General features: G+C 35.2%; 1 protein-coding gene and 1 pseudogene across 1 annotated transcript; both read left to right on the top strand.

Moving 5' to 3' along the window:
* On the top strand, positions 1-26,363 carry LOC131659779 (glutamine--fructose-6-phosphate aminotransferase [isomerizing] 1-like; annotated as a pseudogene).
* LOC131659780 (nitrate regulatory gene2 protein-like) lies at positions 534-2,655 on the top strand. Its single transcript, XM_058928920.1, has 3 exons — positions 534-1,200; positions 1,854-2,038; positions 2,467-2,655. The coding sequence occupies exons 1-3, from the start codon at positions 534-536 to the stop codon at positions 2,653-2,655; spliced, it is 1,041 nt and encodes a 346-aa protein (XP_058784903.1).
* Positions 26,364-26,869: the final 506 nt, after the last annotated feature.

Raw genomic sequence — 26,869 nt, 5'->3', positions numbered from 1 at the left:
AGAGCCTGCCATGACCATGATAAGAATTTGATATTATCAATAATGTCATTTAATATACATTGGATCCCTTTAAATACCAGATTATTTCTTGAACATCAAATTGACCAAACAGTGGTCCCTAACAATAAAGCTAATTTGTTGTTCTTCTTTTTCTTTCCCTCCCCGTACCTGTACCAGATGTGCAAACTGCAAAAGGTTTCAAAATGATCCACACCAAACACCCCACAACAATCATCCAAACCTAACCACATGAAAATACTCCTCAAATTTTGATTTTTGTCTATAAATTTTAATTTTTTTAGTGTCCCAGGGTGTAGTTGATAAAAAGAAGGAAAAAAAAGCAACTAAAAAATTGGCACTTGGTAGAAACTAGTATTCAACCACTTGAAACACCAGACACTTCGCAAAACAACAATGTCCTTTTCTTCACTTCCTCCTTAAAAAAAAAGAAAACCACGCGCGATAAAGTATGTACCCACGCGCCACCGTTTCTAGAAAATGAAGACACTGTGTGCAAAGACCGTCGCCGTCTCATGAAGGAAGCTGTCTACGCGCGTCACCATCTCGCCGCTGCACACTCTGACTACTGCCGTTCACTTCGCCTTACTGGCACGGCACTCTCTACATTCTCCGCCGGTGAGCCTCTCTCAGTCTCCGATAACACCCCCGCCGTGTTCATCAACCATAAAACAACCACCCCTATACCCTCCACCGCCACGAAAACCACAACCACCGTCTCCTTCATCGTCTTCCTTCCACCACCGTCCTCCTCCGCAGCAACCGTTTCAACCTTCATCTTCTCCCACTATAACCTCCTCAAAACTCCGTCACGTCCTCTCTTCTTCCACTCCATCCACCAATCAACACCACCACCCTCGCCGCCGAAACTCCCTCACATTCTCTCCGATTCAAGCCCTTCTTCTACCCACGAAGCAACTTCTCCAACAATTTGGATGAACTACACCCCGAGACCGAACGAGAGGAGGAGGCTGCAAAGGGATATGTTGCGGCGGTGGGGAAATCAGGACGATGTAGCATCATCTTTGACGGGTGAAGGGGTAATGGAGACGAATATGGTGGTGAAACATAGAGATTTGAAGGAGAATTTTGATAAAGCTGCTGTTGCTGGTGATCAAATTTCGGAGATGCTGCTTGAGATTAGTAAAGCCCAGCCTGATCGAACTTTCAGGCAATTGAGAAGTGAGTAATAAATAATCTTCAATTTCATTAATTTGTTCTCTTAATTTTATCCATGTTTCTCTTATTACAATTCATAGGAAATTCCGGGCAAGTTTTAGGGCCCGTTTGTTTTGGCTTTTTTTAAAAATGATTTTTATAGTGTTAGCAAGTTTTGTAAAAAAAAATTTTACAAAGAAACTTTTTATAAAAGCTTCAAATGAAAATTTTGTTTGAATAGTTATTCTTAAAATGTGATTTTAGGTATTTCATTTATTTATGGAGGAAAAATTTGGATATCAAAATTTCAAAAAATCACTTAATTTTGAAACTATTTCAAATAGATTTTCATAAAAATCATTTTTGAAATACAACTTTTTGAAAAAATTATGATTTTGACTAAGTTTTGGTCTTCAATTATGTATGTTTATGTTATAGGATGTCAAATTAAGTGTTTCATTTTAGAAAAAACGAATATAAAAAAACTTGTAATATTTTAAAAAACGGTTTTGGAAAATCTATTTTCAAAAATACAAAGAAAAAATCTATTTTTTTAAAGCTGAAACAAACTGGCCCTTAATTGCTTTGAAACGAATGGATTTGGTTTATTTTTTAAGAATCTATCTTTGTTATAGGTAGATTTGAATTAGACGATTTGATTTAATCTTTGATTGCAGAAACTGTGTATCATTCAAATAGTCTATTGAGCAGCCTGAGCTCCACATGGACATCGAAACCAACGTTTGCGGTGAAGTACCGGCTCGAGCCCGATTCGTTGGATGAACCGGGTGGTCTGAAGAGTCTTTGCTCCTCTTTGGAACAACTTTTGGCTTGGGAGAAGAAGCTCTATGACAAAGTCAAGGTAACTTTCTAGCCATTTTTTGAGACAGTAAGTAAAGGAAAATGAAATGAGTGAAGCTATTCACTATGGAGTTTAGTATGGTGTGATGTTGGACTTTGGTAGAGTAAGGTCATAGCAGAATTTGACTGTTTATTTAGTGTGAAAATGACATCTTCCTTCTTCTGCCCTTTTTTTCTTGCCTTGTGTATTGACCAAAATAGCCCCTAATGTTTGGTTGGGACCAACAACCGGCCAACCTTTTTTATTCTGGATTGTTTTTAATAATGTTAGATATGTCGAATTTAGTCACATAAATGTTGTTTCCAACTTAGCTTCCTTTTTACAGAACAGAAGTTTGTTGCTTTTATTTTGGCTAAAAGCCTAATTCCATACGATTTATGAACCGGGTATATATGCTAACACGTTCTACGAATTCTTGTTGAATATAGTCTAAAGAAGGTGTGAAGATTGAACATGAAAAGAAATTGTCAGCCCTGCAGAGTCAAGAATACAAAGGAGAAGATGAAGCCAAGATATTCAAAACCAATACTTCTATAAATAAGCTGCAGTCACTAATTGTTGTTAGATCACAATTCACAAGCTGTGTCTACCACCTCGACCGCTATTGTTGGCCTTAAAGACTCCGATCCTGTTCCTTAGCTTGTTGAGCTTTGTCATGGGTAAGTAGAGTCAAGATCCTCTCCATTTTTCTCTTATTCATTTTATCATTTACCAAAGTTTTATAAATATAAATGCAATAATGTGACATTTGATGGGTCCACTTATTTTTAATACACTATAAATGTCTTTAAAACTATAGTAATGAAGAGGGAAAATGGAGAAGAAAAATGGAGAGGATCTTGACTCAGGTAAGTACTCCTCTTGTGCGATTGTTTTACTCTTATATTTAATATTTGGTATTGATAAATAATTAAGTTCCCGTATAAGTATAATAGGATCAGTGGCTTGTTTCGATTGACTTATTTAAACTTATCTATTGTTATAAGCACTTGCAAGAGCGCAAGACTCATCGAAAGAGTTTATGAAAAGAACGTAGGCCATGTCCATAAAATCTTCAATATAGCTTAATATAGCTTATGAAAACAACTTATACCAGCTTAGCATATATGAAAACAACTGATGCTAGTTTATTTGAAAGTAGCTTGACTTCATTTTATCTTTTGTTACATAAATAACTTATGCAGAAGCACTTCTAAGATAAGCGCTTAATTAAGTTGTTCATCCAAACGGGTCCTAGCTTATATAGAAGCCCACTAAACAACCATCCCTACTACTTAAAATGAATGAACTTTAATATATTCATGGGCCCAAAACTTTCGATATAAAAGAAATCCTATCAATTTGATCTTGTTGTGTTCTTTTATGTGCTAAAAGAAATCCTATCAATTTGATCTTGTTGCTTGTTGCGTCCCTTTATGTATTAAATGTGATTTGGAGACTTCATTAGTTATGTTTCCATTATTTAGAATCATACTGTTGCTTGCTTTCGATATTTATGCCGGAATTCGTGTAAAAGATGGTGGAATGTGATGATTTCAATGACTTAAATTTAATATACTCTAATAAAGGATGATAATATTTTCATTACAAAGGATGATAATATTTTCATATTTTTTGCCCTCACTTATGTCGTGTGAAAGAAAATTGTGTGGTAGTTAAAAACATTATTTTGGTTGTGTATGTTTTGTAGGTGTTTTATAGATGAAACTTTGAGATATAAAAGATTTATTAATTTGTGGGAGAGAGAAGTTAGAAGATAAATGGAAAGTTATTATTTATGGTTATGTTATTTATTTTTTTTAGGTATAAATTTTGAAGTATCAATTTTTTTTTTTAAAAAAAATTGTGTTAAATTATGTTTTTTAATTCTTGATTATGTTTATGTTTTTTAGATAAAATATTGAGAAAAAAATTATTCTTTATAATCTCTTCTTAATTTAATTGTTTTTATCTAATTCTTAGTTATGTCTTATTTCGTGTAGTACCATATTTAAGGTATAAAAAAAACTAATCCACTTATTAAACCTTATGTTAGTTTTTTTAAAATTTATTTTATGTTTTATCTCTAATATTAATTATATATCAAATCTTAGTACTTAATAAAATTGTATGTTACTTTTCTTTCTTTAAGGAATATTTTTAAGAGCAACATATAAGACTATGTACAATGGTTACATTATTCAACACCCTACTTTTTCACTTTTTATCTTCCACATCATCTTCTCTCTCTTCCACCTAATAATTCAACACCTATTTAATTTTTTTTCACTACAATGGTTTTGTTTAATAAAATTCAACACCCTACCCCACATCATATTCTTATTTTCTTTTAAAGTTTTGTTTTTATGATTATATATTAATATCTATTATCAATTAAAATTAAATTAAAATAATTAATATTTAAACTTTTTTTTTTAAATTTAATAATTTATTTATTTTTTCTAATTTTCTATTCTTAATTTTTTTTCTTGCAAGTAATAAATAAGAGATGTAAAAATAGTTATTTTTTAAAATAATAAAATTATAAAAAAAACTTAAAAATGCAATAAATACACTAAACACACAACACACTAAAAAAGAAACACACAAAAAATGAAACACACATAATTTAATTAGTACAATAGACTCGGCTCACAAACAATTTATTTAATTATGAAATATTCCGAACTTTTCCCATATGTGTTTGACTAGATCTGCTTGCAATTCGTGATGTACATTTGAATCACGCATCACAGATCTAGCACGCACGTGATTCGCAAATGCAGGTAGCACCTCGGTCGAGAATGACTCCGGTGTACTAGACTCACTTGCCTCAGGGTGTTAAAAGGGTTATTGTTGGGATCCATTTCATTACAAGGATGTTTAGAGCTACAAACAATGATTTTTTTAAGGCTAAATAGAAAAAAAATTGAGAGAAAAAAGTGAATTTTTTTTTTATGAGTCCAAATCAAATGAACCAAGTCTCTATTTATAGAGGAAAAAAAATAATGAATTTTGATAAAAATAAAAATAAAAATAAATAAAAAATTTATTTACTATGAAATAATTAATTTTAAATGATTAAAAGAAAATAAAATCTAAATAATCACAACAACCAATAAAATTGTGTAAAGTGTTGCATGTGGCCCCACTTTTTTCTCATTCAACATGTTGAATCTTTTCAACACCAATTAATCCACATCACATTAAACACCTCATTCAACAAACCATTGTAGACATTCAACTATTGAATAATTTTTTCAACACCCCCATTGTAAATGGTCTAATAGTAAATCCAAATCATGTACAACATTTTCATATAAATAATATTTGACTCTCTTCAAATGGGCTATTAAAACTCAGACATACATTTAGAGTTCTAAAGTATTTTTATTATTAATAGATCAAATTTTAAAAATTTAAATAAAAATTTATATAAAATTATAGATCTAATTATCTTTTATATTTAGATCAAATTTTAAATATTTAATTTAATATTCATATAAAACAATATTAAACTATTTTTAAATAAATAATAAATTTTTATAAGTGTTGTCGTGTGCATTGCACGGGTAGACGACTAATTAAATGTAAAATAATTTATGTTTTAATACGTCATTAATAATAAATTGATAAAAATTTGATTATAAAAATATGTTTTACAATGGAGATAAATATTACACCCTTTATTATAACTTTTGACTACTTTTTGTTATTTATTTATTAAAATTAACAATTTATTTACACTAATTTATAAATAAATGATGTTGTTAAAAATTAAATTATAAATTTAACAAAATTAACAATATTCGTTGAGTTATTTTCCCACAATTTTTAACTACCTTTAAAGGTAAACTAAATTTACAATAGATCAATTTTAATCACATATGCTTTTATCTCTAGATTGGATGATATTTTTTTTTTGTCTCCAACAAATATTATAAACAGATTTATACAAATATTCACTTTAGAAAAACAATGAACAAATAGAAAGAAGTTTACTATAAAATAATTTTATTCATAAATATTAAAAAGGTTTACTTATTATTTTCTAATAATAAGTAGGTTTTTTAATTTTCAATATTTTTTTTTCAATGCCATGTCTCGAACCGTGTTCCACAAGGTTGAAGGATCAACTTCTAACAAAGTGACTTCACAGGAAACAGGCAATTTTCAATATTTTTAATAATAAAATTAATGATTATAACTAATTTATCCTTCACTTAGGTCTATTAACTTTTTAATTAAATCAAACTGAGCAATCAAATAACGAAAATACTTTTCCTTGGAAACCTATTAGTCAGCTAATTGCGTCCTGGTCATCATTATTCAATCATATTAGTGTAATTTGTTTGCAACTCTTTGCTTCGTCTTCCTCCTCTAACATTTTCATGAAACCCTTTTCTTCTTTTCCTTTTATTGCTAATAATCTGTATATATCAGATTTGGAAAAATGTGTGGCATCTTGCGTATCTGAATTTCAACGTAAAGAGAAAAACAAGGCGTGTTCAACGATTAAGACGGTTAGAGGATCGCGGGCCGGAATCGCTATTGACTCTTCTCCTCTATCAAGTAGCACCTCCGATTCTGCAGGAATTGCGAAATGTTCTCCTCCACGGTCTCAATTCTCCAATTCATCTCCTCCTCTTGTCTTCTGCCAAGAAGGCAACATCGAGTCCCTCTTTAAATCGGTGTACCAAGGTTTAATTCTTCATCGTCTTGATTTTTTTTTCTTGTTTTTTGGTTTTTGATGTTTGAAAATGCAATTGCGTAATGACATTGAATGTTTGATTTTTGATGTTTGATGTTAGGTTTTTGGTTTTTGGTTTTTGAAATTGAATGTAAACAGAGGTCTATAATATTGAACTGAATTTGAATTTTGATTTTTAATTTTAAGTCTTCATCGTGTTGATGTTTGATTTTTGTTTTTTTTGATGTTTGGAATTGAATGTAAACAGAATTTGATGGAATTGAACTGAATTTGAAGGATAGTTTAGATACTCAGGCTGGAATTGCGCACACGCGTTGGGCCCGGCGAAATAGTCATCCCCAAACCTCGGGTCCTGCAAATGAGTTTTTAGTTGTTATGAACGGAGTCATAACAAATTATGAGGTTTGCATATCTCATTTCATTTTTCTTGTCAGTATGATTTAGTGGGAGTATTTTAATTTTTCCTTTTGGTTCTTGTTCAGGACGTTTACATCCTAAACAGATACGGAAGTCATTCCCAACTTTGCAAGTTTGTGTTTGACAAAGCAAATGAAGATACTTTTGGTAATTTTTGTTTCTGAATTTACTTGAAATTTAGAACTGTAATACAATTTGATCACTAGTCTTTTTTTCGCCATCCACAATTGACAGTAAATCTAGCCTCAATTTTTAAAGAATTTGTTTTTTAAAATGATGATTCAGTGTGATTCCACATAACATTTATGATAAATTTTTACATCTAAACTTTTTTTTTTCTTATTCCTCATGAAGAGGTGTGAATGTACTTGTTGTCGGTGTTGCCTTACTTTTCCAATCTTCTCCAGTAACATTCCTAGGACCTAACTAAATTTATTCCAGAGTTATCTTACTATGTCAATGTGAAGGGATGCTAATGGTAGGGTAGTCAAACTAGTTTTGAGTAATAATGCTTCTTTATCCGTAAAAATACCATCTTATATTTTTATATTTATATTTCATGGTCAATGCATAAATTGCGCGGGATTTGTGAATTTCTATTTACCATATTTAAACTAATTAGTGCTTTAATTTCAGGAATTGACAAGAAAATAAGTATAATTATTATGCCTGTGAGGAAAACAAATTCCTATCTAAAAATTGAAAGCCCAAGGAAATGTTTTTGTCTAATGATGCCAATATTGTGGTTGAGCATTGCAAGCAGGTGTGAGTTATTGAAGATAATGAAGTTGTGCATATCAAGGTAGATACAATATCCTCCCTTTTCAATAACGCGCCTCTAAGTTTGTGTTTTTATGTCTATTGTAATTGTACACCTAACTCACATATTTCAATATGAATAATATAATTTGGAAATGGTTGTTTCAGGGTGGTGGAGTTTCATTTTGGAAGTTTGAGTATGACATAGGAGAACCTGCCTCTTCTTTCTCCAGAGCTTTGTGTTTTTATGTCTATTGTAATTGTACACTTAACTCACATATTTCAATATGAATAATATAATTTGGAAATGGTTGTTCCAAGGTGGTGGAGTTTCATTTTGGAAGTTTGAGTATGACATGGGAGAACCTGCCTCTTCTTTCTCTAGAGCTTCTTCAGTGCGACGGGCACTTTCTTTTCTTGAAATAGAGATAGAAATAATAAACAAAGGGCATTATGAACATATATGCAAAAGGAAATCTTTGAGCAAGCTAATTCTGTAACAACCATAATGAGGGGCAGGCTTATACGCGGGGATCTAGAAAATCCAAGTCTATTCAGTTAGGTGGTCTAAATGATCACTTAAAAACTATTACAAGAAGTCGAAGAATACTTCTCATTGGTAGTGGAAGCAGTTATAATGCTGCAGCTAGGCCAATCTTTGAAGAACTGTCTGGTCAGTGCTCTTATGACATTTTTTTTTGTTAAGTTTTGCATATTTAAATTATGCTGTTAAACTGTTTATTTTTCCGCATACATTGAATTATAGGTATTCCTGTTATGGTTGAAATTGCTAGTGATTTATTTGATTGGAAGGGTCTGATATACCGAGAAGATACAACAATTTTTGTTAATTAATTTGGCGAAACTACAAATACTTTACTAGCACTGCAGTATGCTCTAGACAATCTTGCAAGAAACACACACTGCGGTGTTCATATAAATGCTAGTGCTGAGATTGGTGTGTCAAGTACCAAGGTTTGTGTTGAAATTAAAGGATATTGTATTCTTTGTTTTTAATATTGCCCAACTGTTTACTTAACCAACGAGCTACTCTCACTCTTGCAATTACTACAGGCATACACAAGCCAAATAGTAGCGATGGCCATGCTGTCTGTCGCAATAGCAGGCGATAATATTTTCAACAAACCAAGAGAAACCATCATCGACGGTCTTTATGACCTGCCAAATGAGGTTTTGATGAATTACTTCAAAATAATGTAGAAACTAGGAAGTGAAACGTAAAGTAGCTCTGGAGAAGTTGTGGAAGTAATATTATTTAAATTTTGAATTGTAGTCAAAGTCAGCGAGGTCCTGAAGCTTGATCAAGAGGTGAAGGATCTAGCAAATCTATTGATTGCTGAAAGGTCTCTTCTTGTCATTGAGACTGCTCAAGAGGGAGCTTTGAAACTACACGAAATGGCACGCCTGCATAGTTATGGGTTACTCGCAGGCGAAATGAAGAACGACTCTTTGTCATCTGTCGATGGAGGTTTCATGATTGTTATTGCTACACGCGATAGTTGCTTCAGGTTGGTTGTATTAAATTTTGAGTAGCTAGTTTCACATTGACATTAACACTGTTTTCCATTTGGCAGCAAACAATAGTCTGTCATACAACAACTTCATGCCCACCCAGATCGTGTCATAGTTATGTGTTCGAAAGAGGATGCGAATTATGTTTGCCCTGGTAAGAAGTGTAGGACAGTTGAAGTTCCAAATGTTGGTGAGTATCTTCAACCGATTATAAATGCAGTTCCGTTACAGGTATCTTTTTACTCTATTTTTTAGTAACATTAATACAATATACGAAGGGATAAACCATTTTCGCTATTTGCCTGTCTTTATATTAAAATATTCTCCACTGCAATGTTTAAAAACTCTAGAGTTTACACGGAAACGGTATAGGATTGAAAAAACGTAACTCGAGAATCGTAGCACGAAACGTAAGTTTCTACTACTGATAAAAAATATATTTATATATGCATAATTTTATACACATGTCAAAAATAATCATATATAAAGAAAATAAGTTCTAAATCATAACAAAAAATTCATAAGTTCTAAATCATAGTTCTAAATCCATAACCAAAACAATAACAAAAAAACTTAGTTCAAAATAAAAACAATCCTCAAACAAAAAGAAAAGTAAACAAGCTTAAAACAACTACTCGAAACATTCAAATGTTATCAAATCTCATATATGGATAGTCGTCTTCATCCTCATTTTCATCTTCATTTTCTTCTAAGTCTTCATCTTCATTCACTTCTAATTCTTCATCAATTGGATCATCATTAATAGGACTAGGAGGAACATCCAAATCATAACCAACAACACCAACACTACTAACATCTTCTCCATCATTAAGTATGATGTCTTCATGTATATGACCATTACCATCTCTATTCTCTTGCCATTCATCTTCAGAAGGAATATCTTCATAAAAGTTATACGAAGATTTCCTAGCTTCTTTCTTTTTTCCAACTTTGAATTAGTCATCACATAAACTACGTCGTTCATAGTTTTTTGCTTTAAACGATTCCTCTTTTTAGTGTGGACCTAAATAAAATTTAAAAAATTTAAATCTAAAACTTATACTCAAGATTATTAAAAGTTGAATACTCAATTAAAAATATTACTTACCCTTTTAAAGACACTCCAATTCCTTTCACATCCAGATGAACTACAAGTTAAACTCAACACTCGCATTGCAAACCACTGCAACACCTTTGTAAGTTTTCCACATCCCAAGGTTAAGTATGAAGTGGCAAAGCGAGTTAAGTCGGGTCGAATCAAATCACCTTCTTTAGTAAATTTATGCAATAATGAAATTGGGCCCGTTTTTGCATAAATAAAGGTTGTGATTTTCTTACCGCTTGCAATTGTCTCTTTGTGCAGTGTGATCTTTTTCTCAAAATCCTCTAACATTAAGTCGATACAGTGTGCGGCACAAGGTGTCCAATACAACTGCTTCCGCTTTTGCATCAACAAATCTCCTGCTGCTTTGTAATTCGCTGCATTGTCCATTACAACCTGGACCACATTATCTTCCTAAACTTCCGCAACAACATCATCAATCATTTTAAACACCTTGTCTGCAGTCTTGCTTATATCTGATGCATCAATAGATTTCAAAAAAAAAAGTTCCTTTAGGACTATTCACCAAAAAATTTAGTATAGTCCTTCTCCTCCTATCAGTCCACCCATCCGACATTATAGTGCAACCTAACTTCTTCCAAACAGCCATGTGTTCATCTAATTCATCATTAATCCTATTCATGTGAAAATTCAAATATTTCCCTCTAACCTCATAATTGGATGGTGGTTTAAACCTGAACCATGTTTAGCAACAAGTTCAAACATTGTCTTCCATTCTTCACTATTAGTCCATTAAATGGAATAACATTATTGTAAATACATAGCAATGGCCTTACACGCATTCTCTCTCATTTTCTTTTTCCATATGTTGTTTATAGTGGCTTGAGAAGTCACTCCCACTCCACGTTTCTTAAACATATTTGAGGTGTTCAGAATCTCTTCCTGGATTTTTCTCTTTCCGACAATAGTAGGCTCTTCAATATCATACAGATTTGATTTGTGAATCAACTTAGTCTGCAATTCCACAACAACAGTCACTATTTCCTTCTTAACTTCATCTGGAACAGCTCTACATGGTTTGACATCCTTACTAGTTCCAGCTAAATGATGTTTGATTCGATAAACTCCTCCACTAAAATCTTCTCCACAATACTTATATTTCCACTTTTTTGTGTTTGGAATTGGTAAGGCATGTTTCCATGCAGGATCAGACTTATTTCTAGGGGCGTTTTTTGAAACATTTATGTTAGTTGCAAGAAGTATTGGTGCACTTCCAGAAGCTATTTGAGAAAAAAAATGAAAAACAGAAGAATGATAAAACAGAGAAGTAGATGAATAGGAAGAATATGAAGTTGTATATATTGTTTAGAGTTGAAATGCAGAGGAACGATAAAATAAATAAGTAGAAGAATAGGAAATTGTATATATTGTTGAGGCTACGTTTTTGTTAGAGTTTTTAAGGAATACTTAGGTGTCTTAATAATAATAATAATAATTAAGTACAAGAGGCGTGAAAAAGTAATTAGATAAGTATAGAGAATAATAATAATTATTATAGGCTAGGTTTAGGTCTGAGACAATTATTATATTGATGTTATACTGATACTATTACCAATAGTATTAATGGCAAAGACAAACAATTACTTTTTGAGAATTGCAAGCAGTGGTTACACTGTCTAACACGTTTGCAAATTCTGATTTTTATTAATTTTTCAATACAACCCGACCCGGATCCATATCCACTTAAAAATTAAGTTTTTTTTTTAAAACCCAAAAAAATGGGGCGGCTGGATTTCTGATGGCCCAATGTTTTTGCTAGAATGACTCGTACGATTCTACCGAGTTTTCCTCTTCCGTTTTCAACAAACTCGCAGCACGGCTGCATGTGAATGGAACGTAAAATCGAACGTTTTTACGTCTCGACTCTCGTTTCTGCATACACTGCTCCACTGTGTTGTTAGTTTCTAGGGATTCTTTTCTTCATTATTCCATGAGCTTCTTGGTGTTTTCTCATTTTGAATATAAACATCAATGTCAGTTTTGCATTTCTTTGCTTTGTTCAAAAGATTTACGAGCAGTATATATATTTAAACATATTCTCTTTTTTGGTTGTAGTTACTGGCTTATCATCTAACTTTACAGAAGGGATTTGACATCGACCGTGCTCATAGTCTTACTAAGCGCATGGAAAACGTGATTAATTTCAAACAATAAGAACTTCATGATGATACCTTCGATGCTTTTGTTGCTTCGAAGGAGGCAGTTGATGCCACAATTACACAATTACCACAAAGGATCTCTACCGTGCTCGTAATTTTACTAAAAGTGTTACTACTGAAAAGCATATAGAAAACGAAATTGATCTCAAACAATCCAAATCTCAAGATGATGCTTTTGATGTTTTTGTTGTTTCGGAGGTGGTAGTTGATGCCACAATTCTTAGAGGACTTCCACCGTGCTCGTAATTGTACTAAGAGTGTTACTATACAAAAGCACGTAGAAAATATAATTGATCTCAAACAGTCAGAATATCAAGATGATACTTTCGACGCTTTTGTTGCTTCAGAGGTGTCAGTTGATTTGGAGGAGACATTTGATGCTACAATTCTCACATTGAAGCAAAGTGTTGGCAGCTTTTGCCGTTTATTTATGGCATTGTTGATGTTGAAGATCACTGTAACTGTGGCTTTCGATGCATTGCGTCGTCGTTATATAATGATGAAGTAATGTGGAATAAAGTTAGAAAAGCTGAATAATAATTATGGTGAATATCATAAAGTATATGGGGTGATTTAAATTTTTTGAATGGAATAAAGTTTGAACTTAATTGGAGTGAGAGTCATGCTTTCAGACCAAATTGGATAACAACTGAATTAACATATTTGATAGCAACAACCTATGATGTGGTATATGTTCAGTTAAGAAATATCAATTGACAAGTTTCATGGCGATACTCGTGTCCCCCTTCATGGAAAAAGACCGTATGAAGAAAAAGTTATCGTAATAGCTCATGTGTTCGGAAATCAATTTGCGAAGGTTATTATTTTTTTAATTTTTTTTGTTGGCTTTGAAAATGTTATTACAGTATATTATTTTTTAATATTATGTTGCCTTTGAAAACGTTATTGCTGTATACTGTTTATTAATATTTTTTACAGGTTCTTTAAAACAACCATATCTCATGTTCAACTTCTATATGCAACAGGATATTTTGTTCACCGAGTTAGAACGAAGAAATTGGTGTCATAATCTTCAAAAATCTAAAACATTTCAATAAGAAACTATAGTCATACCACTCGTCCTCGAGGAGAGAAAACAAAAAAAAATAGCACTCGAAACAGTCCGAAACTTAAGAGAAAGAAGGCAAACATTTATCATTTGAGAGATCAAGTCCGCAACTCATCTCAAACCGTGAAGGACGGTCGCAAAGAAGTGAAGTTGGGTAATGGGAAGAGAAAGAAACTTCAATGTTTATCCACACTATTACCAGAGTACAAAAAACAATCCAACTAGGTCGAGATAATTGAAATGATTCAATTACCTCGACATAATTGAGTTGTTTTTCTAACTCTGGTGTTATTGTGGGTAAACATTAAAGTTTCTTCCTCTTTACATTACCTAATTTCACTTCTTTGCGACCATCCTTCACAGTTTGAGATGAGTTGCGGACTTGATCTCTCAAATCGTAAGTGTTTGTCTTCTTTCTCTTAAGTTTCGGACTGTTTCGAGTGCTATTCTTTCTTCTATTTTGTTTTCTCTCCTCGGGGACAGGTGATATGACTATACTTTCTTATTGAAATATTTTAGATTTTTGAAAATTATGACATCAATTTCTTCGTTCCAGCTCAGTGAACAAAATATGTTGTTGCATATTGAAGTTGAACATGGGATATGGTTGTTTTAAAAGAACCTGCAACAAAATATTAATAAACAGTATATTGTAATAACAATTTCAAAGGCAGCATAATATTAAAAAAATAATATACTGTAATAAAATTTTCATAGCCGACAAAAAAATGTAAAAAAATAATAACCTTCACAAAATGATTTCCGAACACATGAGCTCTTACAATAACTTTTTCTTCAGACGTTCTTTTTCCATGAAGGGGGACAGAAGTATCACCATGAAATTTGTCATTGATATTTTTTAAATCAACATATACCACATCATAGGTTTTTGCTATCAAATATGTTAATTCAATTGTTATCCAATTTGGTCTGAAAGCAGGACTCTCACTCTAATTATGTTCAAACTTTGTTACATTAAAAAAATTTAAATCACCCCATACATTTTATGATATTCACCATAATTATTATTTAGCTCCTCTAACTTTATTCCACATTCTTTCAACATTATATATCCACGACGCAATGCATCGAAAGCCACAGTTACCGTGATCTTCAACATCAACAATGTCATAAATAAACGGCAAAAGCTGGCAGCACTTTGCTTTACTGTGGGAATTGTGGCATCAAATGCCTCCTCCAAATCAACTGCCACCTCCGAAACAACAAAAGCGTCGAAAACATCATCTTGATATTCTGATTGTTTGAGATCAATCTTATTTTCTATGTGCTTTATTTGTGTAGTAACACTCTTAAGTACGATTATGAGCACAGTGGAGGTCCTCTGGGAATTGTGGCATCAACTGCCACCTCCAAAGCAACAAAAACATCAAAAGCATCATCTTGAGATTTGGATTGTTTGAGATCAATTTTGTTTTCTATGTGCTTTTCAGTAATAACACTCTTAGTAAAATTACGAGCACGGTGGAGATCCTTTGTGGTAATTGTGTAATTGTGGCATCAACAGCCTCATTCGAATTAACAAAAGCATCGAAGGCATCATCATGAGGTTATGATTGTTTGAAATTAATCGCGTTTTCCATGCGCTTAGTAAGACTATGAACACGATCGATGTCAAATCCCTTCAGTAGAGTGAGATGGTAAGCCAGTAACTGCAACCAAAAAAGAGAATATGTTCAAATATATATAATGCTCGTAAATTTTTTGAACAAAGCAAAGAAATGCAAAACTGACATTGATATTTATATTCAAAATAAGAAAACACCAAAAAGGTCATGGAATAATAAAGAAAAGAATACCTAGCAACTAACAAGACAGTGGAGAATATTTTAATATAAAGACTGGCAAATTCGCAAATTCTCTCTCTTTTTTGATAAACAATATTGTTTTAGTTTTATTATCAATCTATATAATTTTCCTAAATTTTTTTGTTAAACAATAGATAATTTGGTCTATTCCTTTTTCTTTTCAAAATTGTCATTCAATAACTATCTACTTTTTATTCCTTTACCTAACTTTCACTATAACAAAAATTTTAAATTTTAAAAATATTTAATATTTATTTTTAATTTAATTTTTTATCTTTTCAATACATTGAATAAACATACTTTTGAAAAAAACTATCATTTTAATTTTTTAAAGAATGTCTAACTTAACTTTTTAATTTTTTAATTAATGTTTCAGAAACACTCGTTAGCGTTTTCTGGAATTCTTAACTAATTTCTTAACTAATTTTTTAGTACCACTTTTTATTAGAAAAACTTCCGAGTAGTAGTTATTTCATTTTCTTATTTATGCGATTATTATTGATCTTCAATTAAGGAATACATTTGATTCTCATTCTGCTTTCTAATTTAGTGCTGAAATTTAACATAATTTTATTGGATGTCAATTTTTTTAATTCTTTAATTTTTATCCAAAAAATTAAAAAGATTCTCATCCAACTTTATAGGTCTCTTATACACCACGCAAAATTTCATTTTTGCCCTCTGCTTTAGTAGATGCACATTCGGAAGCACCCCATATTTTGAAAAAAATTTGATTCCTTCTGTAGATGCATCTATGGAAGCGTATAAAAAAAAGACAGTTAATTTCACCTTATTTTCAGTTTAGCAATACTTTCGTAGATGCATCTACATAATGTGGTGAAAATAGAGTGTTCCGTAGGTGCATCTACGAAACAGTCTACTATTTTTTGAATTCATGTCGTTTTCATTCAGAAACTCCATTTTTAAAGATATACATTTTCAGATTCAATCATGCATTTTAAAGACAACAGTAGGTAGACTAATAAAAATACAATATATAAATAACGTCGGTCAAAGTGTTGAGTACACCATCAAATACATACAAAAATGAAATATAAATACATCATCAAATATAACTACTGAGTATGTCGGGTATCATTTTGCGTACCATCATGCGCATCTCTTCTACCTCCGCCTCCGCGTCCACCAAGGGCTCTGCTGGCTCTACCCCTAGCGTCAAGTGTCCCACGGGTCCTGGCATGATGTCGACGGTACAGAAATACACTCTCTGCCAGCATGATCATATCATCCAGCACACGCCTATAAGCAGTCCCCGCAGGAAATAAACCCTCTACAATGGCTCTGAGGCCCCTGTCAGCTATCTGACGACACAGGGGAAGAAGATCCTGAGTGTGGTCCAACTGAGTTTGATGCGCACGGAGAATCTCTTTGTGGGCTGGTCTGGACAGACCTCCCTCTGTAGCTGGAAGAATGTATGGGTGTGAGACTTTGTAGTACCTGGAGATGTACCCCTCGGCACAACTCCAGTCGTGCTCTGCCAGCGTCGCCCGTGCCTCCTCAGGGACCATGTGATGCTCTCAGTCTGCAAAGATCTCTTCTAACTTCCTGCGGGTCATGGCAATAAGAGCTGAGATAGTAGGGTCGCGAGGTATCGTCTGCTCATATCCAAACTGACGCATGACGCGCTCTTGAAGATAGCGTACAATAATGGTCGAGCTGGCGGTCAACCATCCAGAATACAGAGTTATCTCGTCAAACAGTCTCTCGGTGCTCAGCATAGCAGTAGTACTTGATGTCCTCGGCGGCCATGAGATCAAGACCGCACCTGTAGAGATCCGACACCTGGTTCTCTCTAAGGGGGGGGGGGGGTGAAAGCACTGGCACGCGGCATGACCTCCGTGTAGGTAGGCACCTCTCTCTAGCCAATAATATCTGGGAAATGCTGTAGTATCCAACCTTGAAAAAAAACACGGTTATTTTAAAGTTCTATAAAAAAAATATAAAAAAAGTAGAAGAGTATAAGATTGTTACCACCAAAAGAGTACAGCTGCCCGCAACTGTCCTTGCCTTCCACAGGCATCCCTCTCCAAGTATGTGGTAACTGTACACCAATACAGCCGCTCCCCAGTTGTACTCATGGATACATGCTATATCCGATAAGTACGTCAGGTAGACGACGTCTGTGTACGACAAGCTCGTGTCCACAAAGAGTTGAGTGCCTATCAAATATAGGAAGTAGCATCTCAGCGCCCGCTCTCTGTGTGTAGCCTGCTCCAACTCGTCCCCTTCAACCTGCTGTGCCGCAGTGAGCTCCGCATCATACTGTCTCTGCAGGAAGCTAAATCTAACGTGGACCCCTCGTGTCCTCTCCACCTCCTCAAGGGCATCATCGGGATCAACCCCCAGCTCAACAATCAACATATCCTGAGCTTTCGCCTTCGTCATCCTACCATGACGAAGGAGGGTACCCCTGATAGGTAGATGAAGTAGAAATGCCACGTCATCTAAGGTGATGGTAATCTCACCTTGGGGTAGATGAAATGAGGAGGTCTCAGGATGCCATTTCTCTGCAAAGGACGCAAGCTTACCATTATGTATAGTATGGTAGCCGAGCATATAGAGGTCCCTCATGCCTAAAGCTGCCAGTACCTCCTGAAACAACAGCTCGTCAGGCTGCGCAAGATCCTTAATCTTCCGCCCATGGTTGTAGAACCTCTGGGGATCCTTACTCTGAAATGTTTAAAAAATTCAAACGGTTAATAATAAGCAAGGTCAGAAAATATTGAGTGCTTCCGTAGATGCATCTACGAAATGCCCTAACGTTCATCTCTTCCGTAGATGGATCTACGAAAGCCACTGAAACTAGAAAAATGCAACAGTGGCGTAACTCCACTCTTCGATCACCAAAATGTCCATTTTTGTGGCTTGATCGTACGTTTTAAACCTAAAACATTACCTACATTATGTATAAACACTATTTCTAAACATATCCAATCATTTCTACACCCAAATATCGAATTCTTATTCGATTTCACAAATACTCTAAAATAACTCGAAATATTGAAAACTTACCGATTAAATAGAGATTTGAACTTGATGGAATGCGTTGATACATGATGTTGACAATGTAGGTCGAGCTTGGGAGAAAGGAATGTGAAGTTTGAAATTTGGGGTTGAGAGAGTTTGAGAGTGTTTAAGAGTTGAGAGTTTGAAGTGAGAAGAATGAGAGAGGGGACGAGTCTGGCGTGAGGTGTAATGTCAAACCATTCCGTAGATGCATCTACAAAAGTCTTCCGCATGTGCATCTACAGAACAAAACAACGTTAAACATGTTGAATAAACTTTGATGTTATGTTAAGTGAGTTTTTATTAATAAGTTAGTAGAAAAACAAAGAGTCTCTTGTAGTTGAAAGGCCAAGAGATAGTGACATATTAAGAGTATTTATTTGCTTTAATTTTCTAGTATAGCAGAAGTCTCTTAGGTCTATATAAAGACTTGTTTGTATTCTCATTTTTTAACAAGAAAGTAAAAAGTGTAGTTTTAAAGCAAGTTTTCCACCAGTGAAAGTATAGTGTTAAAAGTGTCCAAAATTGTTACAACTGCAGTATAGAAGTAGCAGTAAGTTTTTTTACAAATTGGCATCAGAGCTAATGGCGAATACGATGAATCAAATGCCGCTACCACGATTAACGAAGGCGAATTACGAAAACTGGAGTATCCAAATGAAAGCTCTTCTTGGATCTCTAGATTCGTGGGAGACAGTCGAAACTGGTTTCACAGAATCGGATAATACTGCAGGGTATACAACGGCTCAAACCAAGACGTTGAAAGAGATGCGTTCGAAGGATAGGACGACAATGTACATCTTATTCCGAGCTGTTAATGAATGAGGTTTTGAAAAGATTGCAAGTGCAACGACTTCGAAACAAGCATGGGACACGTTAGAAAAAGTATACAAAGGAGCTGACCGAGTCAAGAAAGTTCGTCTTTAAACTCTTCGAGGAGAATTGGAGAGAATGAAGATGAAGGATTCTGATGTAGGAGGATTGTGCGTATCAAAGAAGAAATCGCACGTCGGATAGCATTTTAATATTTAAACAATTTTAGTTTTAATATTTAAGCAATTTCTATTTTATTTGTTATATTTAATTTTGTTTTGGATTAAAGGCCCATAAGGGCCAATAGGGTTTATTTGTTTTCTGTATTTAAAGACCTTTGGCATGGCCATAAGGATTATCTCTTTTATTATAATAGAATTCAAAGTTTTCTTTATTCCTGGTGGACTCCAGAACTTATCTATAAGGTTTGTGCTTGTAGCCCTGTTTTCATTCAAGGTTTAGCGCTTGCTATTCCTTTGGGCGGCTTCCGACTGCGTCAGTTGGCATCAGAGCAGGTTTTCTCCTGTTCTTTTCATAGCTTGACAACTATGGCGGATCAACCGGTGACCAAAGCAGATCTTGAGGGAATTACCACGACTTTTACCGCGGCTCTAACTGCTTTGACTGAACAGATAGCGAATTTAGCAAATCAGGCGAACAACGCCAACAACAATGGGAATCGGCGAAGAGACAGGAGAGAGGAACCGATTAGGGTTCTGCGGGGTGGAAACTATGTCGAAGATTCGAGTTCTGATGAGGAAGAAACTTGCGATGAAGAGGTTAATCGTGGGAATCTACAGAACAACCATGACTATCGAGTGAAGGCTGAGATTCCATTATTCTACGGAACTATGGGAGTGGAGGAGTTTCTTGATTGGCAGATCGACGTCGACAGGTTCTTCGACGTTATGGGTGTCCCTGGGAACAAACAAGTCAAGATGGTTGCGATCAGGCTTAAAAGTACTACAGCTGTCTGGCGGGATAAACTTGTTGTTCAAAGGCAGAGACAAAGGAAGGGGCCAGTCAGAACTTGGAGAAGAATGAAACAATTGATGCTGGAGCGGTTTTTACCGGAGGATTATGAGCAGATTCTTTATAAGATGTACATCGAGTGTGTTCAGGGCAAGAGAACCGTGACTGAATACACAGCTGAGTTCCTGCGGTTTTCTGAGCGCAATGAATTGGGAGAATCAGAAAGCCAGAAAGTGGGTCGATACATCAGTGGCCTAAAGGGATCCTTGCAGGAGAAGATGGGTTTACAGACTGTATGGACCGTAGCTGAAGCATCCAGTTTGGCTTTGAAGGCAGAATTGATGGAGAAATCCCCTCAAAATTTCTCATCTATTGAAAGGTACTCACCCCAAAGTAACTGTGAATCAGCAGGTGACAAGGAAAAGAATGCAACATCCCGAGATTCCAACCTTGGGAATAAGGGGGCTAGCAGCTCTAGCAGTGTGCAGCAGGGTAAAGCACCAATTCAGGGGCCGAATAATCCATATGATAGACCCGCTATAGACACATGTTATCATTGTAACGGAAGAGGGCACAAATCGAATGTTTGTCCAACAAGGAGAGTCGCTGCTGTTGTGGAAGAAAGGGAGGAAGATGAAGAAAGAGAAGATCCTACAGTTTAGAACGATGAGTATGCCGATGTTGAGTTTGCGGTTGAAGAATCTGATGAGAGGGTAAATTTTGTGTTGCAGCGAATGTTACTAGCATCCAAAGACGAAGGGCAGCGCAAGAATTTGTTCAAGACACATTGTTCTATCAAGAACAAAGTGTGTAATCTAATTGTGGATAGTGGCAGCATGGAGAATCTGGTGTCGAAAAAATTGGTAGATTATTTGAAGTTGTCCACAAAACCACATGAGAAGCCATACAACCTCGGTTGGGTAAGTAAGGGCTCCCAAGTTCGAGTAACACTAACCTGCAGAGTTCCTATCTCCATCGGAAAATATTATAGAAAGAGGTACTTTGTGATGTTCTTGATATGGATGTTTGTCATATTTTACTTGGTAGGCCTTGGCAGTTTGATAATGATATCACTTATCGAGGACGGGATAACGTGATGATATTTACATGGGGCACACATAAAATTGCTATGGCTCCTGTTTTGCACTTTGATAAGAATCCAGGAGGAAAGAATCCTAGATTCTTGATGATGACGCAGAGTGAAAAGGAGCTTGATGAGGCTGTAAAAGAAATTGAATGCTTCTGTCCAGTGGTGATCAAAGGGTTGATGAATGCTGTAAAGGAGGAAACAATTCCAGAAGAATTGCTAGGGATCCTAAAGTATTTTAAGGAGCTGACCGCAGATGAGCAGGCAAACAATTTGCCTCCTATGCGAGATAAACACATGGAAGTTAAAGTTTTCAATGTGGGAGAAGATGTGATGGCGTTTCGGCGTAAGAAGAGGTTTTCAGTTGGTACTTACAGTTATAGCAAGCTGCCAGATGAAGTTCTTTATCAAGAAGAGAACTCGGGGTCGAGTTCTTCAAAAGTGAAGGAGACTGATGTAGGAGGATTGTGCGTATCAAAGAAGAAATCGCACGTCGGATAGCATTTTAATATTTAAACAATTTTAGTTTTAATATTTAAGCAATTTCTATTTTATTTGTTATATTCAATTTTGTTTTGGATTAAAGGCCCATAAGGCCCAATAGGGTTTATTTGTTTTCTGTATTTAAAGACCTTTGGCATGGCCATAAGGATTATCTCTTTTATTATAATAGAATCCAAAGTTTTCTTTATTCCTGGTGGACTCCAGAACTTATCTATAAGGTTTGCGCTTGCCACCCTGTTTTCATTCAAGGTTTAGCGCTTGCTATTCCTTTGGGCGGCTTCCGACTGCGTCAAATTCGCAAAACTGTATCAGAATACATCACGCGTTTGCAAACAGTGGTGAATAAACTCAATTGAAATGGAGAAACGATGACTGATGCTCGTATTGTCGAAAAGATTCTCAGATCTTTAACTGATAACTTTGAGAATGTTGTGTGCGCGATAGAAGAGTCGAAGGACCTTGCAACGCTCACAGTCGAAGAGCTAGCTGGTTCTCTCGAGGCACACGAACAACGTAAGATCAAAAAGAAGGAGGAGACAAACGACGAAGCAGTTCAGGCTAAGGATTCCACCAAAGACGAAAAGGTACTCTTTTCTCAAAACTTTCGAGGAAGAGGACGTGGCTGTGGAGGTCGTGACAGTGGTCGAAGTGGTTGAGGCAACAACCTCGAGAGAGGACAATCGAGCCAGCAAAATTGGCGTGGCAGAGGACGAGGTCAAAGAGGTGGTCGGTCGAACTACTCCAACATCGAATGTTACTAGTGTAACAAACATGGTCATTATGCGAAGGATTGCAATTCCTACAAATGCTATAACTGTGATAAAATGGGACATCTTGCAAAAGATTGTCGAGTCGAAAAGAAGGTAGAAGAAACAACCAATCTAGCTTTGGAAGCCGAAGCGAATGAAGGCTTTCTGCTGATGACTCAAAAAGAAGTAGACGTGAATAATGATAATATGTGGTACCTTGATTCAGGGGCAAATAACCATTTGTGTGGTCACAAACACATGTTTAAAGAAATGCAAAAGATTGAAGATGGTCATGTGTCTTTCGGAGATGCATCGAAAGTGAAGGTCGAAGGCAAAGGTACGATTTGTTACTTGCAGAAGGATGACTTGACTGGGTCAATCCAAGATGTGTACTATGTATCAGATCTCAAGACAAACATTTTAAGTTTGGGGAAACTCACGGAAAAGTGTTATTCGGTATTCATGAAAGATCAAATATTACACTTGAAGGATGAGCTAGGGCATCTGATTGCTCAAGTCGAAAAAGGGAAAAATCGAATGTACAAACTGAACTTGAGAAGTGTTCGAGGAAAACGTTTGCAAGTCAATGTCGAAGACAAAGCGTCGCTGTGGCATCTACGTTTTGGTCATCTACATCATGTTGGTCTGAGAAGGTTAGCGAAGAGGAACATGGTGCACGGGCTACCAGACATGGATTATGAAGGAAAGTTTTATGAAGAGTGTGTGCTTAGCAAACAAACAAGAACCTCATTTCAAAAGAAGGCATAATATCAATCTAAACATATTCTCGAACTGATTCATACCGACATATATGTGAGCCAATCACTCCGGAATCTTTCAGTGGCAAAAGGTATTTCATTTCCTTTATCGACGATTTCTCACGAAAGACCTGGGTTTATTTCTTGAAAGAAAAATCAGAAGCATTCGAGGTGTTCAAAAAGTTCAAAGTGATGGTGGAAAAGGCAACTGACAGACACATCAAAGCAGTCCGATCTGACAGAGGTGGTGAGTATGTTTAACAGCCTTTATGAAGTATTGTGAAGAACATGGCATAAGGAGATTTCTAACTGCACCATATTCACCTCAACAAAATGGTGTGGTTGAAAGGAAGAATCAAACAGTTCTAGACATGGTTCGATCAATGCTTAAGAGCAAGAACATGTCAAAGGAATTCTGGGCAGAAGCTGTACAATGTGCCATTTATGTTCAGAATCGATGTCCACATTCAAAGTTAGAAGATCAAACACCACAAGAAGCATGGAGTGGACAGAAGCCAACTGTTTCTCATCTCAAGGTATTTGGTAGTGTGGCTTATGCACACATGCCAGATCAACGAAGAACAAAGCTTGAAGACAAAAGTCAGAAGTACGTATTCATTGGTTATGATGAGAAGACAAAAGGGTACAGGCTATTCGATCCCATAAGCAAGAAGGTGATAGTGAGTAGAGACGTTCAAATAAACGAAATGAGCAAGTGGGACTGGAACAATTCGACAGAAGTTATCGTCGAAGTTGGAGAAACATCAGTCGCTATACCAACAAGAAATTCAACAGAACTTGAAGATTCTGACAATGAAGATGAACCTTTACAACCCAAAATGCGAAGTCTTCAAGATTTGTATGATATGCCATGAACGAAGAAATTGAGGCCATCGAACGCAACAACACATGGGAACTAGCAGAATTACCAAAAGGAAGTCAATCCATCGGTGTGAAGTGGGTATTCAAGAAAAAGATGAATACTCAAGGCGAAATAGAACGATATAAAGCGCGACTTGTTGCGAAGGGATACAAACAGAAAGCTAGAATTGATTATGACGAAGTATTTGCTCCTGTTGCAAGAATGGAGACAATTCGATTACTTATCTCACAAGCTGCTCAATTCAAATGGCCGATATTTCAAATGGATGTCAAGACAACATTTCTAAATGGTATGCTCGAAGAAGAAGTTTACATCGAACAATCACCTGGATACATGAAAGTTGGAAAAGAAGAAAAAGTGCTAAAATTGAAAAAGGCGCTTTATGGGTTAAAGCAAGCAACGCAAGCATGGAATACACGCATCGACACATACTTCAAAGAGAATATTTTCAAGCAATGTCCTTACGAACATGCTTTGTATGTAAAGAAGAATGGAGGTAATGTGTTACTTGTTGCACTCTATGTCTAGGATATAATTTTCTTAAGTAACAATAGTCAGATGATAGAAGAATTCAAGGGCACAATGACACGTGAATTCGAGATGACAGACTTAGGTCTGATGAGATTCTTTTTTGGTCTGGAGGTTAGACAAGAAGAAACTGGAATTTTCATTTCACAGGAAAAATATGCAAAAGAAATCTTGAAAAAATATAAGATGGAAAACTGTAATCCGATTTCGACGCCAATGGAACCAGGTGCAAAGTTGTCGAAATTTGATGGAGGAGAACACATTGAAGCAAGAAAATATCGAAGTTTGGTAGGAAGTCTTCGATATCTCACATGTACAAGGCCAGATCTTTCGCTTAGTGTCGGAATTGTAAGCCGTTTCATGGAGGAACCAACATATACACATTGGAAGACATTGAAAAGAATCCTTCGATACATCCAAGGAACTGTGTCACTTGGAATGTTCTACTCAAGAACAGAAGATTATAAGTTGATTGGTTATTCCGACAGCGATTGGTGTGTAGATGATCGGAAAAGCACCTCAGGATATGTGTTCTTTATGGGAAACACTGCATTCACCTGGCATTATAAGAAGCAACCGATAGTAATACTTTCGACATGTGAAGCTGAATATGTGGCATCATCTTGGTGCGTTTGTCATGCAATATGGCTTAGAAGATTGTTGAGCAAAATAGAGTTAAATCAGGAAGGTGCAACAGTAATACAAATGGACAACAAGTCAGCAATTGAGTTAGCAAAGAATCCAGTGAATCATGAAAGAAGCAAACACATCGACGTTCGCTTCCACTTCATTCGAGAACATGTGAAGGAAGGAAGTGTCGAATTGAGGCATGTAGCAAGCAAGGATCAAGCAGCAGATATTTTCACGAAACCATTATCGAAAGAAATTTTCGACAGAGGCAATAAGTTGATAGGCATGATGGATGGTAGAAACATTTAAGTTTAGAGGGGAGTTTTGTTGAATAAACTTTAATGTTATGTTAAGTAAGTTTATTAATAAGTTTGTGGAAAAACAAAGAGTCTCTTGTAGTTGAAAGGCCAAGAGATAATGACATATTAAGAGTATTTATTTGCTTTAATTTACTAGTATAGCAGAAGTCTCTTAGGTCTTTATAAAGACTTGTTTGTATTCTCATTTTATGACAAGAAAGTAAAAAAGTGCAGTTTTAAAGCAATATAGAAGTAGCAGTAAGTTTTTTTTAAAAGTAAAAAAAAAGGTGCTTCCGGAGATGCATCTACGGAAGCACGAGAGCAGTTTTGTCAATTCGATGATGCGCCTCATACCTATGAGGTGGGTTAAGAAATTTTCAAAAATTATAACTTATATATGAACTCATCATACATTGATATTCTAGTGAAGCAGATATATAAACCTATTCCCAAACTGAAAAAAAAACAATGAATTTCCATTAGGGTTTAATAAGTTTTTGGTCCCTGTAAATATCTCAAATTTCGTTTTTAGTCCCTATAAAAAAAATGTCGACATTTAGTCCCTATAAAATTACTTTTTCATTCACTTTTGGTCCCTGTAGAGGGACTAAAAGTGAATGAAAAAGTAATTTTATAGGGACTAAATGTCGACATTTTTTTTATAGGGACTAAAAACAAAATTTGAGATATTTATAGGGACCAAAAACTTATTTAACCCTTTCCATTATGAAAGTCTTGTTTTATTGAATTTCACTAGATTGGAATGTCAACTTCAATTGTATGAACATGTCCTATTTTTGACGAGTTCGTCCGTGGTGTGGTAGAAATAATACAAAATGTAGTGGCCAAAGGCTAACCTTAGCATGATATGAAATGAAGGTTGGCTAGAAACACAAGTCTAGGTTTGATTTTGAAAATTTCTTTAGCCACCTCCCTATGGGGGTCACCCCCAGCGAAAATCCCAAAATACCCCTGCTTCGGAAATGAATTTCCGAAGCATTGATT

The sequence above is a fragment of the Vicia villosa genome, linkage group LG3 (genome assembly GCF_029867415.1).
Source record: "Vicia villosa cultivar HV-30 ecotype Madison, WI linkage group LG3, Vvil1.0, whole genome shotgun sequence".
Lineage (NCBI taxonomy): Eukaryota > Viridiplantae > Streptophyta > Magnoliopsida > Fabales > Fabaceae > Vicia > Vicia villosa.
This window is presented reverse-complemented; position numbering and strand designations above follow the sequence as displayed.

Bases quoted from the DNA above. Each gene is read 5' to 3' on its own strand.
- LOC131659780 (XM_058928920.1), top strand. From the start codon at position 534: ATGAAGGAAGCTGTCTACGCGCGTCACCATCTCGCCGCTGCACACTCT. The intron at 1,201-1,853 runs GTGAGTAATAAA...CTTTGATTGCAG, and splicing joins AACTTTCAGGCAATTGAGAA to AAACTGTGTATCATTCAAAT. The intron at 2,039-2,466 runs GTAACTTTCTAG...TGTTGAATATAG, and splicing joins AGCTCTATGACAAAGTCAAG to TCTAAAGAAGGTGTGAAGAT.